Raw genomic sequence first — 15,758 nt, forward strand, 5'->3', positions numbered from 1 at the left:
CGCCTGCGCAGCGCGACGGGGCGGGGCGGGGCAGCCGGGCCCGGAACGGAGTCCGGGTTTGTTGTTTTTGCCCCAGCGGCTCCTCAGTCTCCTCAGCCGCGCTGCTGCCGCCATGTCCAGCCCTCAGGAACAGCCGCCGCACAACAATAACAACAACCCACCGGCGGACGGGACGCACGGCGAGCCCGGCCTCAACAGTGAGTGAGGCCGCGGGGGCGCCGGCGGGGAATGGCGCGAGAGGCCCTGAAGGAGCCGCGGGGGCCTCGACCCCGGCGGCTCCGGGCCGCCATTGGCGTAGGACGCGGCGCGCGAGCCGCCGGGGGCCAATGACCGGGGCGGAGCGGGTATAAATGGCCCGGCGGCCGCCGCGGGGGGCGGAGGAGCAGTGGCGACGTTCGTGAGGGGCCGGCTGGCCCCGGGCAGCCGCCGGGAGCGCCGCGGGGCCGCGCGGCTCTAGCGGGGCTGATAAATGGGGCTCCGGGTGCTGTGAGAGTGCTGCGCCTGGCTGGACCCGACCGCCTCCTTATGCAGGGGGCTGAGGGCGATCGAGTCCCCCGAGGAGCGGCCCGAGCTCGTTGCGTGGTTACACGGAGTTTACCCGAACGGCGGCGATGGGGATACAGCGGGGTAGGGGGAGGAGCGTGGCTGTGGGAATGAGTTTATTCAGTGGCTGAGTCAATAGCACTGACGTGAGCTATTTCCCTCTATATCCGGCATCTCTGTCAGCTGCTTTGCTGCATCCTTTTGTTCCTGGGATGGCACTAGTAAGGCACATCATGTAGGCTCTTGTACTTACTTGGCCAGTGCTTTCCCTTCGTTATAAACAGCTCCTTCGGTATATCTTTTCATCTCTAAATTTTAAGGATAGAAGAGGTGAATAAATTGCATTAATGATTAACTGTAACCTCCGTGGTTTACGATGCAGTTTAGCTGACCACAAAATAAAGTCGTTGGTTGCTTTTCCGTAACTCAATGGAAACTGTATGAAAGGAAGAATAAACTGTGTTCTTTTCATAACACTACTATTGTGTTGTGGTAACACTGCATCGTGTGATAACCGTGGCACTTTAAACAATGTTACCAGAGTCAATAATCTTGGCAAATTATTCAAGATATAATATTATATCTGTTATACTTAAATAACAATTAGGCTGTCAAAGTTGTGACATGCTGGGTGATTGACTCGATGCTTGCTTCAGAAATGGCCATATTTGATGCCTCTATATTTTATTTTTAATTTCTGGCAATGTGGTAACTCTGGGACTCATTAATCTGCTGGGTGATAGGAGCGATGGGAGCTGAGAGCTCTGTAAGCCAGGGATGGATTTGCCCCCGGGGATCTTGCTGCTGTGGCAGCACTCAGCGCAGGGGCTCACCCAGCTCAGTGATTGCTGGGGAGCTGAGCACAAGGGAGGAGAGGAAATGTTTGACACTCCAGCAACAAAACAGATGCACCCAATCGGTTCCCTACTGGCTTAGTGCTGCTTTCAGATGTTCAGCCCCTGCACAGTTCTTTGGTGGGAGAGGTGCCTTTTCTGCCATTCTCTCAGCTTTTCAGTGAACTTTTCAGGCTAATGAGCTGAGACACTTTTTCATGGTGTTCATTGCCTCATTTGTGCGCGTTTAGGACCTTTTATTCAAACATCCCTTAGCACCTGGAAGGCAGAAGATCTGGGAGAAAACTGGTAACCTGTGCTTTAATGGGTTCAAAGAGATAAAAAATCCAAGTTGCTTGCTTTGGGAATTCTAGATGCTTCCTATATTTTAATTATTATAAAGCTCTGTTACATATTGACCAAAAAAAATCCCACCTTAGGCAAGAGCCCATCTAGCTCTGTCATGGAAAATCTGCTTAATAATTACCATGGGAGTCTGGTTGGCTTTCTTTTCCTTTCCCTCTTCTTTTTTTTTTTTTTTTTTTTTTTTGTTACTGTTGTACTTCATTGTAAAAGTGATATTTATTAGTTAATTCAGGTGGATCATGTCTCAGACTACTTGTGAGCAACTGAGTTGGTAGTAACTTGGAGTATTTTTATATCTATAAAATGTATACAGGTATTTAATTTATATATTGCCTTTAATATCTCCACTTCATGCACTGAGCTGAAATCAGAGGGAATAAACAAAATTAGACCAGTCTTCCCCAACATGTTTAACTCCTGCTGTTTAAACAGTCCACCAAGCTATGGAAAAACATAGAATCAAAGTCAGTGTATATAAATTCATAGTGAAATAATTAGCCATAGAGCAAAGCCAAAATTCAAACAATTTTGGAGAAAAATACCATTCACGTGAACAGTTCTTTGTAGTATTTTTTCTCCCAAGAGTGTGTGTTATATGATTTGTGAGGGGAGGAGATACTGCTACATTTCATAATTATGTTACTCTTAATTCTACCGCTATTCATTCTGCCACATTTCCTATTTTACTGTCAAGTAGAAATATGGTGATAGTAAAAGTTCTCAGGCAGGTGATTAATGTACAAAAAAGCTCGGGGCAAACCCCATTCTCTATTACTTGGGCAGTTTATTCTCCAATACATTCCTGTCCATCTCTTTAAAGAAACAGAGGTTAGAGTCCCTCTAATCAGTCCTGGAGACCAATCATGTTCCCTGCTCCCTGTCCCAAAGCAGTTGTGAGTGCCAGTGGGAGTGGGCAGTGTGCATGAGCTTGATGGCAGATTATGCTTCCTTAATGTATTTTGAGTCATTCCCGGTGAGGTCAGCTGGGAACGTGCTGCTCCTCATGTCAACTCCTACTCGGCTCTCAGGGACTCTTTACTCACAGGGAAATTTGGGATTTCTTTGTACTACGGCCACCGTGTGTTTGAGATAAATACAGAATTTGTCAGCCCGAGGTGAATGAGTAAAAACTTTATTTGTGACAGTGGGTTTAGAGCTGTGTGTCAGAGTAAGGAGATCTGATCACCATCCTCTGGCTGTTCTAGTGTCAGAGGAACACATCCCCTCACGCTTTTGTTCTCTGCTGATTGTTTTGATCTTAGATGGCTTTGCAGATCCTGATTTTTCCAACAGCCAAAAGTGGTTGTTATAAATATGTGGGAATAAAAAGCTTTTTTACCTAACTTTTGACCACTTGCTAACTGCATTTGCCACCTGCTTTTTTGCAGGTGTGGTCTCTTGTGGTGCAAGGCAGAACGACCTTCCTGATGAAGCTCTTAGAGTTTGGCCATTTTATTTAGGAATTCAGACACCAGCAATCATCACCAATCTGGAATGACACAGTCTCTGTCTGATGCTGACTGAGCAAAGCTGCCTCTTCCCAGTTAACACCTGCTTGTCTGAAAAGCCTAATGTGCAGTGCTGAGCTGGCGCCTGTGCACTCCCAAAATTCCCTGGTTGTGAATCTAGCCTGGGGAGACCAGGCTGGGAACCAGCAGAGCATGATGCTTCCATGGACATCACTGTAATGGCATGGTGAATAATTGGTACTAAAGGAGAATTCTTCATCAAATCAAGTTGAAAACAGGCTCATTATTAAACACCCCTTCCTGTGTCACTGATGGAGCTCCCAGAGACAAAACCATGCTACAAAAATAAGTGCAGGCACTCCCAGGTGCATTTCAGAAATCAAAAATCAGTGTTAAAATGTAGGTCTTGTACAAATAATGCTCAAAATGTTGTATTGTAGCTTCAGGCTTGCTTTTCTTACTTCGATATTTTTACATCCTGGGGGAAGATGTCCAAACTTTAAAATATAGTTAACTAAATACAAAAAGAACCCTGAAAGCTCCTGCCTTCAGGTGGCATAAACTAAATTATGCAGGAGTTGTAGTGACATGTATCTCTACATGTCACCAGTTGAAACATATCACTAAAAAATGTATCAGAACATACACTCTCATATTTGGTTAATCTGTACATAAAATAAAAGTGAAATACATTTTAAAATAAAAATCCTGTCTTTTCTACACAGTGTGTGAACTTCTTAGCAGCTCCTTTTGTCATCCAGAGTACACTCATGCTCTTTGTTGGATCTTAATGCAGGTGTAGATGTCCCATAGGTAAAACTACCAAAAAATGGGGGGGGAAACAGTAAATCGGAGCTTTATGGGAGATGTTTGTGCCAGGTCAAGGCAAGCTGAAGGAGACCTGAGATTGGCAGCCTGCCTGATGTATAGAAAAATCAGGATTGATCCAAGGCCTTTGGAAGTAAAGGAAAGGAGAATATAAAGCTGCACAGGGGGGAGTTTTGTAGTAAGGGCATAGGGATGAAAATTCTGTTTGAGAAAGGAATGTAGAACAGGATGAGGTGTAATGGAGTGATCTGTAGTTCACAAACTGCAGAGAGATGTGGCTGATTAAAGTATTAATAGTTGGGGAGAAAGGAGACATCTTATTGACCAGCTCCAGAGTTAGGGAGCAACATAGCAGCTTTCAGGGGTGTTTGTGTTGATGAAAGAAGAAGAACCCTGTCACTGCTGTCTCTATCCCATGTTTGTGAGCTCTCTCAGGTCAGTGTGTGTTATCTGAGCACAGCATGCTGCTGTTTCCCTCTGGCTGCAGTTGATAAAGGGAAGGTGTGTTCAGTGCTGGGGTGTCCATGGAGTGACGTGTGGCTGCCCTGCAGGTTCCTGGGTGGAGCTGCAGATGAACGGCAACGGCAACAGCAACGACAACAGCAACGGCAAGAACGGAGGCCTGGAGCACGTCCCATCCTCCTCCTCCATCCACAATGGAGACATGGAAAAAATCCTCCTGGATGCACAGCACGAGTCAGGACAGAGCAGTTCAAGAGGTAGTTCCCACTGCGACAGGTAAAGAAGTGTTGGCTACTCTGCCTGTGATTTATGGCCCATTTTGTCCTGTGGATGGGTAAAGCTTTTTGTCAGGGAAGAGTCTGTTGTGCTCCAGTATTTGGAATAGCTGCTGTGTGATGCTTCCAATTGTAATGATACAAATCCAGTGTAATTCACAGTACTGGTAGTGTTCCCTACAAGAACAAAGGGAGTTGCATCTTTTCTGTAGCAGCTGAACTTTTGGGGAGTGCTTTCTTTGCTTTAGGGAGCAACTGTGACCTCTGTCGAGAAAGGTAGGATTATAAATTTTAAAAAATTGAAAAGTCGGGGGGGTTAGGAAGACTTTTAGTGCTGGTATTTGGGATCTGAAGGGTGGTACAGTCTGTAGCTCGGCTGAATAATGTCCAAAAGTACATGAGGAAATGATTCAGATGAGATTTGCCTACACTGATGACTCTTTAGTTGACAAAATGACATTATGATATCAATTTTTCTTTAGCCCGTCACCTCAAGATGATGGACAGATAACTTTTGATGTGGAAATGCACACAAGTAAAGACAGTAGTTCTCAGGTATTTTCTTCCTTTTAAAATATACATTTGTAAGTTATGGATATTTGATCTAGGCTTGAGGGGTAGAACATGCTCCTTGTGATGTCAAAATACTTGTATTCTCTATTAATTGAAATTTGACTTAGACATTAATAGTCTTGGAGTGAGGGAAAAATGAGTCTCCATCTGCACAGCTGAAAAATGCTTCTTTCCTAGCAGTCATGTTACTATGTAACCCTGCTGGCACTGGGTGTCAAAGCTGGGTTTAAAATGTTCATATTTCTGCACAAGATTTCAGGGTGTTCAGTGATTGCTGTGCAGGCACTCACATGACAGTGAGTAATCTCCATAACACAAACTGAGAGGAGACTAATGCTGAACTCTTAGTTGGATAATTTCATAAAATTTGCTGTCTTCAGCAGTTTAAATAAAAAGCATTCCTGGAAGAATGAAACCTTGCATTTAATTTTGTCAAAGACCTGGGACTGATGCAGTTCTGCCCTGAGAGCCAAAAGGGTCTGAATGAAGGTGCTGGTGAGCTCTGCCTCTCACTTGCGACTGAGCTTTTTGATTACCTCTAGGTTTCTGTGGTTCTCACTTAATGTTGTAAGTGGCTTATCCTGTTTTAATAAGAGTCACTCAGGAGATTGTTTTAATACTTAGTAGGAGTTAAAGTCCGTGGTGTTCTCTACTCTTCCTAATTTATTTCTTTTCTTATATGGTAACATTTGCATCTATTGATGTGAAGTTAAGTCTTTATATACAATTAGAGTGAGTGCATGCTTTTCCCTCTTGCATCTGGGATTCCCAGTAGAAGCTACTAGTTGCAAGTAATGTAAATTTTAAATGATTAATAACACCTTTAAAAAGTCAAAATACTGGTTTTGAAATCTTTTTGTTTGACTTGTCATGCTTTTAGTCACGTTCTGTGGGCTTTAAATGGAATGCCATCAACCTAATGTTTTTTTCCATTTGTAAATATTTTTTGCACGGTTCTGGTTTGCAATAATGTGGAAATCCTGGCTACAGTAATAAAATTTCTGGTTTCCTGACTTCTGCTGGCAAAATCAAATCTCTTTGAAATAATCAGCAGTCCAAGAACACTTACTCATTTATCAGGTGCCACCATTTGGTGCTTATCATGTCGCCACTGTTGTTGTCACTCTCAATTTAACACCCTGAGGAGGAGCTAATTGTGTGTTACAAGGCTTGTCCCCTGTGTGTTTCAGTCCGAAGAAGAAGCATTAGAAGGAGAGAAAGAATTGGAAGTTTTGAAGAAAAGTGCAGACTGGGTGTCAGACTGGTCAAGTAGGCCTGAAAACATTCCTCCCAAGTGAGTTCAACTCCGTGTTTTTAATGAATATTAATATATTTTAATGAATAGATGAAGGAAAGGATCGTCACAGTCTCACAATCAAAAGAAGTTCATCTTAGGAAGAGATTGATTTCTCTGTGGGGAGGCTAAAAAGGTCAAAACAATGAAGTATGAAAATCAAAATAGCAACAGTATGACTTGAAGGTAATACAAAGCCACTGCAAGCTGATTGCAAGGTTTCTTGACAAAATTATAATCAGTGGGAGAGCTGGGTACTTGGAGCTGGGATTCATAGGATTTAGTCTTGGCTTATTGAATGGAAGAGTGTTGAGCAAGTCTCCTAAATTCTCTGTCCCTTTTTTTCTTTCTATGTAAAATATGTAATGTTCATCCACGGAAGGGGAAACCTTGAGATCCTTGAATGCAAAGCATTTTTATTAAAGTAGAGGATGCTGTCTAAATCTGGCAGACTTCTGTATCAGTGTTTGGAACAAAAAATGAGGCCTCTTGCTAACAAATCACATCCTGAAATTCCCTCTCTCGGACCTACCTCTCTCTGCAGCTCCTGCTCCCTTTGTGTCTATACTGTCTGTGTAAGTGGTCTCTGCACAATCCCTCCTCTTATTATCTTTGATTCCTTACTCTGTGTAAGGGATCTCGGGCTTTGATCTCTAGCTCTTTGTACTTAAAAAAAAATGTTCCTACAGAGATCTGTGCATTTGCGTGGAAAAAAAAAAAAGGGAAAGAAACAAAAAAGTCTTGTTGAATTTTTCCCCCCTCCCCCTCTTCTTCCAGGGAATTCCATTTCAGACATCCTAAACGTTCAGTGTCTCTAAGTATGAGAAAAAGTGGAGCAATGAAAAAAGGTGGCATTTTCTCTGCAGAATTTCTTAAGGTTTTCATTCCATCTCTGTTCATATCTCATGTTTTGGCTCTGGGACTAGGGTAAGTATTAACCTAATTCTCACTTCAGCTTTTGCTTTTCCACTTTGCTTGAATGTCAGGTCCTGCTGAGAAGGACTATTTCTAGAGTAATGATTTTTGCCTGTCACTCAGACTTGGTGTATTTTTACAAAAGCAGGAAAACTTAGCAGCAGTTAGAACTTTGCAGCCTTTAATGGGCTTTATTTCTAGAATAAATCAAGTTATATTGAATATGCATGGATGAGTTTGCAAATAATCTTTGCAATTGTAACACGTGCAATTTGATTATGTGCCTGCTATTTAAATGCTTCAGGTTATAAGGGGGGAAATTAGAATAGATGAAAAATAACTTCTTCTGACCAATATGAAACTACACTGTACAAATAATGATGCTGAGGTGGTGTGTGTGGAACAAACTCTGTAATTTCCAGTTTAATGCTGCATTGTGGTGTTATTGAAAGTCAAAGTTTGAGTACTTAGAGAAAGAGAGATGAAAAATTGGATATGGCCTGCAAGATCAGCTGTCTCTGCTCAGCAGTGTTTACATTGCCTGTGTAATCCAATATGATCTATCACTTTGCCTAAATCCTGACATTCTGTTTATCCACCTTAAATTCTGGGATGAGACAAAGGCATGGACTCAAAGCATGGTTTTATTTAGCTTTGTGTTTGGTTTCGTGGATGTAGTTCAAGTGTCTATTTAAATTCTTCTAAAGTTTCAAATAAATAGGGATAGAATATGTGAGGATATACTGTGAAATATTTGTCCTACAGCAAAATTGTGCATTTCTGCAATGATTGAAATCTTGCTTGTGGTCAGTGTTTGCATAGATCTTCAATGCTCAGAGTTTTAAAGCTCACCCCCCTCCCTATAGGCAGCACTTGATATGTTTTACCTCAGCTGTCTGGGAGTGTTGCTGTGTCAGGTACTCAAAGCTCAAAAGCTTTTGGATTGGGGTTTTCAGATGAGCCTGGGACTGGAGGAAAACCCACTTTGGGTGAGTACTGAGAGCATTGATCCTTCCAGACTCATGCAAAGCCTCTCTGTAAGTAGTTTTATAGAAGAGAAGTCTGTGGGTGGATCTCGGACTTGAGAGAGGGATTAGAGCAGCTGGGTATGTGGGGGCTGTGGGAAAGCAGGGAGTATTCCTGTGCAATACGATATCCTTATACTTTTTATTTCAGCATCTACATTGGGAAACGCCTGACCACACCTTCAGCCAGCACTTATTGAACCCATGGAGTGCAAACCTGGACCCCATGTGACGTGTGAAGGTGTTACTGTCTCATTTAGTATATTTGACTTGAGACCATTTTAAGCATGACCCTGACTTCACCCTTTCCTTCCATATCCAGGTTTTTGCTAACTCTGGAATTCAGTATTGTGTTGGAACTCTGTTGAGGTGTTTGGCTATCCACATTCTTTCCCTCTCTCCCATTCCCCTGCCTCTTGGCCTGCAAGACACGTCAGAGTTGCTGGACGGAGTTTACAACTGTCTCTATGTTGCAAGGGCTTCTCTCAATGCAAAATGCCACCAGCAAGTTTAATTTTATCAGTGATGCTGTTGCCTCCTTAGTGCAACCTGACTTCAGTTGCAGTTGTGCATGGTCTAAGTGTTGACTGCATGGTGGTGATAAAACAGTCTCTTTGGAAGGAAATTACTGATTGAAGTGAGAAAGAGTTTTTCTTTTGTAAAAAAGAAACTGGTTGTGGAATAAACTAAGAAATCACTGGCAACAAAGATCCAGTTTAAATCAGCTTTCGGGGGGAATTTACTCGGCCCCTTGCATTGGCTAACAAACACCTTTTGAATTGCAGGAGGCAAAGACTGCATAAATTTTAAAGTAGGATAACTAAATCCATCAGCATATTTTAATACTAGGTAATTGTTGTAATCTTGTCTTTTCTATGAAGTCAGCTCCTTATTCCTTGTAGGAAAACCTGTCTGATACCTAGGAAATATTAGAAAAATTGCATTGTTTGCATGTGAAGAAGCTTTTTTTTTCTTTACCTGTTTTCTTAAGGGAAAATTTTCAATGTGAAATTTTCCTTTTCACAGTAGTTCTAAATTAAGGAAAAACCCAGCAGCTGTAGTGTAGGTAGGTTCTGTGTAAAAGGAAATTATTCTGTTTGTGGTGGACCCATTTACATCTCTGAAGATCGGGCAATTTCAGCAGGAAAAGCGTTTGACTCATCCTTAAGGGGGACAATCTTGCAGGTGCATAAAGGTTCAGAAGTTGTAAAAGCCCTGAAATGTCTTCTGCAAATGAATTTTCAATATTCCTCTCTCTCATTGTTTACTGTACAATCTCCTTTTTGGGGATACTTGGAACCTGAAAGTCACCTGTGATGTCTCATGTTAGGGTAGATTTCTCACTGATGTTGTTGAACTTTTATCTTAGGGAGCATTAAGCCTTGTCCTCCTTCAGTGACACTTCTTTTCAAAATGTGAAGCTTTAGTACCAAATTGTTACAAAGCATCGGGACAGTCTTGTCCCTAAATAGATTTTATTGGATTTCAGAACATGTAGCATGAACTCTGAAGGATAGAATACTCCTTTTATATATATATATATGAATATATATATGAATATATATATGAATATATATATATGATATAGACTTTAATACTAAGTATTTAGGGAACCAATGCTAATTTTTAGACTAGCAAAAATCTCATTTAAATAAAAACTTTAGTTGGCTGACTTGTAGAAAATAAGAAAATCTAGTCAGCCATTTGGAGAAAACAGCTACCTATGATTGTTTGCTTGCATCAGACTTTATAAAGTTGATTATTTGATAGAGCAGTGATTGCATGAACCAATTGATGCATAGAAGCTAAATCCCAGCTGAGACTTGGGTTAAAAAGAACTTCAGTTAGCTCCCAGGAAGTGAAAAAGTTAAGTATGAATCCACTGCTAAACTGTATTTATTTTCATTCTCTATTTCTGAATACTGTCAGAGAATGCTTTCAGGGTGAAAAACAAATCCTCTTGAGTAATCTGCTCTTTTTTCCTTTTAGTTGTGAATACTTAGTGGCACTTGAGCTGCCCACAAGTGCAGGTTTGTTTTGGGTGTGGATATTGGGTTTCACCCAGAGGTGGGGGCGGGCAGGGGAACCTGGTGGAGGGTGTTTTAGAGAGCATCAAATACTTCATTTTACAGCCCTAAAATCTGAGGGGACGGGAGAAAGGCTGGACCACTTTCACTTCTAACACAGCACCTTGTTTTGTATGAAATAGGAGTAGTGGAAAAAGAGATTTTTACTAAGTAGGGAATACTTTTTAAAGAGGAAAACCCGGTAAATTACACATTTCTAAAATAAAAGGTAATTCTTCAGAACTGATAAATAATAGTGCAAACTTGTGGCTGGAGTATCATGACCACTAATGACATTTGGAGTAAAACCTGTGAAACCCAGAGCTGAGGAATGCCCTGTGGTCACTGTAACACTGCCTGGGATACAATGCAGTATTTATTGAGACCCTATTCTAAGCTTTGGAGGAAAATCTGCAACTTCCACTTTTACAATGAACAGGAATAGAGTGTTGTATCATTCACAAAGGGGTTTCAATTATTGAGAGTTGAAGTTTTGTTAAGATAAATGTTGTTTAAAAAGCTTTATACCTGTTTACAGTTTTGGAAAAAAAAGTGTAGGCTTCATTTTTCTTACATTCAGTGAAAACTGGCCTAGACTTGTAAATAGGATCAAGAAAAAATGCATAAACTCGCACATTAAAGATGCAGGCTGACCTAACTGCAGCAAATGCATATTTACTTACTGTTTTCAAAAGTGAAAGCTGAAGATTGTTAGAAATTCAAATTTTTAATTGACATTTGTTGAAATATTGGAGTTAACTGAGCCAAAGTGATTATGCATTCTTCATAAATTAGTTAGCACTTTGTAACGTTATATACAGTTTACATGTATAAGTTGTAGCTTATAAACATTTTGTGCCATTAAAGCTCTCACAAAACTGGTTGTCTGAAATTACTTCATGCTGCGCCTTTCTTTTGTCTTTCTTCTCTTTCCCTTTTTTTACAGGTCTGCTTTTTAAGATGTTTTATGGAACTGTTTTGTTCTGGGTGACATGAACATTGAAGCTGCTGTTTATAGACTGGAATAATTTTTTGAAAGATTGCTTGGGTTTGTTTTTGTTTTGTTTTTTAGTGACATGGGATCATCTGCTTCATTTCCTGAAGCACTTAATAAAAATCCTCCCCCTGGATGGCTTTGTGTACCTTCTCCAAGTCCTCCAGCACCTTGTCCAGGAAAAACTCTGGAAGGAAAATAATGTGGTGGCCTATTAAATGTAAAGTAGAATTGCTGAGATTTTGTATGATTGATCAACTCTATTGTATTCCTTGTACTTCTCTTCTGTTTCCTAATTGGGTTTAATTTGCAGATTAAAGAGTAAGGGACATAAACCCTAATTGTTAATCTGCCTCCATGTTCTTGGTTCAAGAGCACAGGTTATTTCTGTTTATCCAGAGGAGAGTTGTTCATTCTAGGTGGAAATGGCACCATTCTGATTACTGCTACCACCCATTTTAGTTACTGTTTTCTGTATTTTTAATCTGTAAATCCAGAACTTTGTGTAAATGGGATGTTCTTTTTCCAGAGAAATAAGAGAAAGTTATAAACCCTACTTTCAGAAAGTTTCTCTCTCTGGGTCTCACAGTGAAACTTGGGCCTGAACTTTTGAATTGCTTCAAAACCTTTTTAGTTATAATGCAAGAATAAATACAAGATCATTTTGCAGAAGGCAGCACTTTCTTTGCTCTGGGATTATTCTGGTGTAAATCACATTTTGATGGAGTTGAGGACTGTTTTCAAGTTCCTTTTTATTCTTGTCTAGGAATTTCAGATTCTGGGAAAGTTCCCTTCTACCATGACCTGAGGGAATTTCCAGGTGCTCTGTGGTTGAGTTCAGTGGTGGGATGTTGAGTCTTCCTTACACTGGATTCAGGCTTTACTGTACACATATGAAAAGCTTAGAATTTGAATTGTTTAATGGCAAAGTTCACTCTAAAAACATTATTTACACTCTTGTGTGTGTGCATACCTGTAAAGTATGCATTTCACCATCTGAAAGCGAAGCCCTGATTCCCTGTAAGGATCTTTGCCTTGTGTTTGTGATTTATGAAGACTCCTTTGTGTTTTGGGCCTTGAAAACCAAAATAAACCACCAGGATTCCTGAACTATGTCCTGTAGTTCAGCCAGCACTTTCAAAACAAAACAAAAACCTGGAGGTACTCTTGAAAAACCTCGTGCTGGATCCAGCATCCCCATGAAAAAGAGAAAGCTCAATTAGTTTCCACTTCATTAGGTGCCTCTTTGTGCCCTGCCCAATGTGAGCTGAGCTGACTCAGCCAGGCTGTGCTCCAGCACAGGCAGTGCTGACATTAGGGGGAGAGCGAGGGGTGCTTTTCCAGGAAGGAAAGTAAACACGACTTAACTTTCTGAGCTGCTGCCAGAGAATTTAGAGTATGGAAACATGCATTTTTCTATTTTAAGCTGTTTCCTGATGCTTTTCTGATAAGACTGGGAAGTTTGTTTTGAGATTTATTTTTTTTTAGTGGTGCGGTTTGTGTAACTTGCTGTTTGTCATCTGAAGACAGATCAGTGAATTTTAAGGCCAGAAAATGCTTTATTCTGGTGTTTATAAAAAAAAAAAGAATAGTCCTACAGCTGTTGAAGTTCTTGCAGTGTATTAAGGTGTATAATTTAGGTCACAAAAGGACACATCCTTGCAAAGCTGTCAGTGTGTGGAGTTGTGCAGAACCTACACCTTGAGCTGCTCCAGTCTTTAACTTCCACCTTACTTTGAAATTTAAATTTCAGCTCCTGGATCCTGGAATGCCTTTCTATGGTAGATCAAGGAGCCTCTGACTCTCAAGTGCATTTTCCTGTGTCTTCTAAGTAAGTGTTTTAATTAAAAACTCTTGGTTTTAAGACCAATCTTCTCTCAGCTGTTTACTTCTGGAATGTAATCTGCATCTAAATACAAGCTGGGAGACTGTCAATTATCAACAGAAAAAACTTTCTGTGCAAAATTTTGAGTGAAACATGTTCCTTGCCTCTCACTTCCTTATAAAAAATAGTAATTCTTCATTTATTTCAAGAGTGCTACATGAGCTTATGAGCTAACAAGGTGTAAACAGTGCATGGTGAAATGTCAGACACAAACTGCACCCCGGTTCTTCCAGCTCATTCTGTGGGCAGGAGCAGGCAGGGTCCTTGTCCCCAGGTGCTGGGCGGAGCTTTGTGGGACCATTCTCATTTTGCAGCTGGAACAACAAAAGCACCTCCTCTGCACTTTGCTGCTGGTTGAAATCCTCTTCTGCTTTTGCATTATTCCCATTACTCACTGTGAAGGTCATAGATGGGATGTTCTCATCCTGCTTCGCTGCATTCCTGTGCTCTCCCACTCTCTGGGAAACATCCATTTCCTCATGTTTGCACACTGCTTCTCCATTCTGCTCCAACACCTCAAGCCTCTTTGAGTCCACAGCTCTGTCAGGGGGAGTTTGATGACTGAGATGAAATATTGCCCTGTTTGGTGTGTATTTCCTGGTTCCATGAGCCCTGCAGTTCCATCAGGTAGAAGTGTGGATGCTGGCAGAGCTCCAGGTCTTGCATGATTACCTCATGTTTGATGTGTGTAACTGGAGCTGGCACGACCTAGGACGGGGGTGTTCAGGGGCCACTGCTTTGTCTTCACCTCCAAGGAAGGAGGATGTAAAGGAAATTTACAGTTTCATCAGGAACTGCAGTGCCAGGACAAGGACTAAGGGGTCTGGACTGAAAGAGGGGAAACTTAAGTGAGATATACAGAGGAAATTCTCCCCTGTGAGGCTGGGGAAGCCCTTTCAGGTTGCTGAAAGAAGCTGTGGCTGCCCCATCCCTGTGAGTGTCCAAGGTCAGGTTGGATATGTTTGGAGCACCGTGGGATAGTGGAAGATGTCCCTGCCCATGGCTGGGGGTGGAATGAGATGGTCTTTTACGTCCCTTCCAACCCAAACCATTCCAGGATTCTATGAAGTGGTCTGTCATGTTTATAGGTAAGAGGGGGATGCACACTAAGTCAGTTATTCAGCTCCAAATTTGGAACTATTCTGGATTTTTCTGAGACTTCCTCCTGAAGGCCTGGAGAATGCTTTGTGACCATTATTTACTCCCAGTGGTGCTGGATAAGACAGAATTCCTCTCACTGCAATTTCCTACAAATGGGAGGTCAGAAGGAGCTGCAGACTCTGCCCTGCTGGGCAGGGTCTGTCTGTGCTGCCCAGGCCTGGCAAGGTCAAGAGCATTTCTGCTCCTGGGGTCATTGAGCCAGCTCCAGTTACAGGATTCTTTGTAAAAATACAGCTACTTTTATAAGTACTGGTAAGATGGGAACAAAGTTCCTGTCAGAGTTAAAAATGGATACACAGAGCTGGATTTTTCAGCTTCAGCTTTGCAAAGTCAGAATTAAAGCCATGTAGTGTGTGAGGGCTGGCCAGAGCTGAAGCAGTGCTCAGATATTTTTTGCAAAGAATGCGACATAAAAATCTCTTTGCAAGACTTTTAGGTGCTGTGAGTTAGCTGGGTTTGAAGTTGTGTGCTTGAAATACAACAGTCTCCTTTAGGATTCTCCCAGAGAGCCTGGCTGCTCACCTCTCACATGAGGAGGCTGCAGCCCTACCAGGAGGCACCCAAGACTTGCTCCCACAATGTGCCAATTGCCATTTCAGAGTGAGAAGCAGCAGACAATGACAGCTGCTGCTTTCAGAGCACTGTCTGACAGGTAGAAGAGATCTCTGGGGTTTCAACAAATTGCTTTAATAGCTTCAGCTCATAAACAGCTTTATGTGCCCATTTCCTGGTAGACAGCAGCTGCAGTGAGGATCTCTGGTGTAAACAGGGCGTACTTGCAAGCACTGCAGTTTGCCCCAGTCTGATACTGGGCTTTGTTTCTGTGTGCTGAAAATTAGGCCTTGTATAGTCAAGTTCACAGGTATCCAGGGAAAGGCAGAACACAGAATCACTGAGGTTGGAAAAGTCCTCCAAGAGTATCCAGTCCCAGCTGTGCCTGATGTCCACCTTGTCCCCAGCCCAGAGCACTGAGTGCCACATCCAGCCCTTCCTGGAACACCTCCAGAGCTGGGGGCTTCAAACCTCCCTGGGCAGCTCCTGCCAAGGCCTGAGCACCCTTTCCTGCTCC

The 15,758-nt window shown here is 42.0% G+C and overlaps 1 protein-coding gene across 6 annotated transcripts; it reads left to right on the forward strand.

Moving 5' to 3' along the window:
• Positions 1-12,319, forward strand: BNIP3L (BCL2 interacting protein 3 like). Of its 6 annotated transcripts, none has more exons than XR_007779328.1 (8): positions 1-197; positions 4,591-4,777; positions 5,259-5,331; positions 6,540-6,643; positions 7,421-7,570; positions 8,735-8,824; positions 10,573-10,613; positions 11,596-12,319. XR_007779328.1 is itself a non-coding variant. In XM_050982822.1 (7 exons), exons 1-6 carry the CDS (start codon positions 113-115, stop codon positions 8,781-8,783), a joined length of 648 nt encoding a protein of 215 aa, XP_050838779.1. In that variant the 5' UTR covers positions 1-112; the 3' UTR covers positions 8,784-8,824; positions 11,596-12,319. The 6 variants fall into 6 exon arrangements, 4 of the variants coding, with proteins under 4 accessions (XP_050838779.1, XP_050838780.1, XP_050838778.1 ...); XR_007779329.1 differs by having other exon boundaries at positions 11,722-12,319; XM_050982822.1 differs by lacking the exon at positions 10,573-10,613.
• The last annotated feature ends 3,439 nt before the right edge of the window (positions 12,320-15,758 follow it).

The sequence above is a fragment of the Serinus canaria genome, chromosome 22 (assembly GCF_022539315.1).
Source record: "Serinus canaria isolate serCan28SL12 chromosome 22, serCan2020, whole genome shotgun sequence".
In the NCBI taxonomy this organism is placed as follows: Eukaryota; Metazoa; Chordata; class Aves; order Passeriformes; family Fringillidae; genus Serinus; species Serinus canaria.

Excerpts from the sequence above, each read along its gene's own strand:
- BNIP3L (XM_050982822.1), top strand. The coding sequence starts at position 113 with ATGTCCAGCCCTCAGGAACAGCCGCCGCACAACAATAACAACAACCCA. Across the intron at positions 198-4,590 it reads CGGCGAGCCCGGCCTCAACA|GTTCCTGGGTGGAGCTGCAG; the intron begins GTGAGTGAGGCC and ends GCTGCCCTGCAG. Across the intron at positions 4,778-5,258 it reads GGTAGTTCCCACTGCGACAG|CCCGTCACCTCAAGATGATG; the intron begins GTAAAGAAGTGT and ends ATTTTTCTTTAG.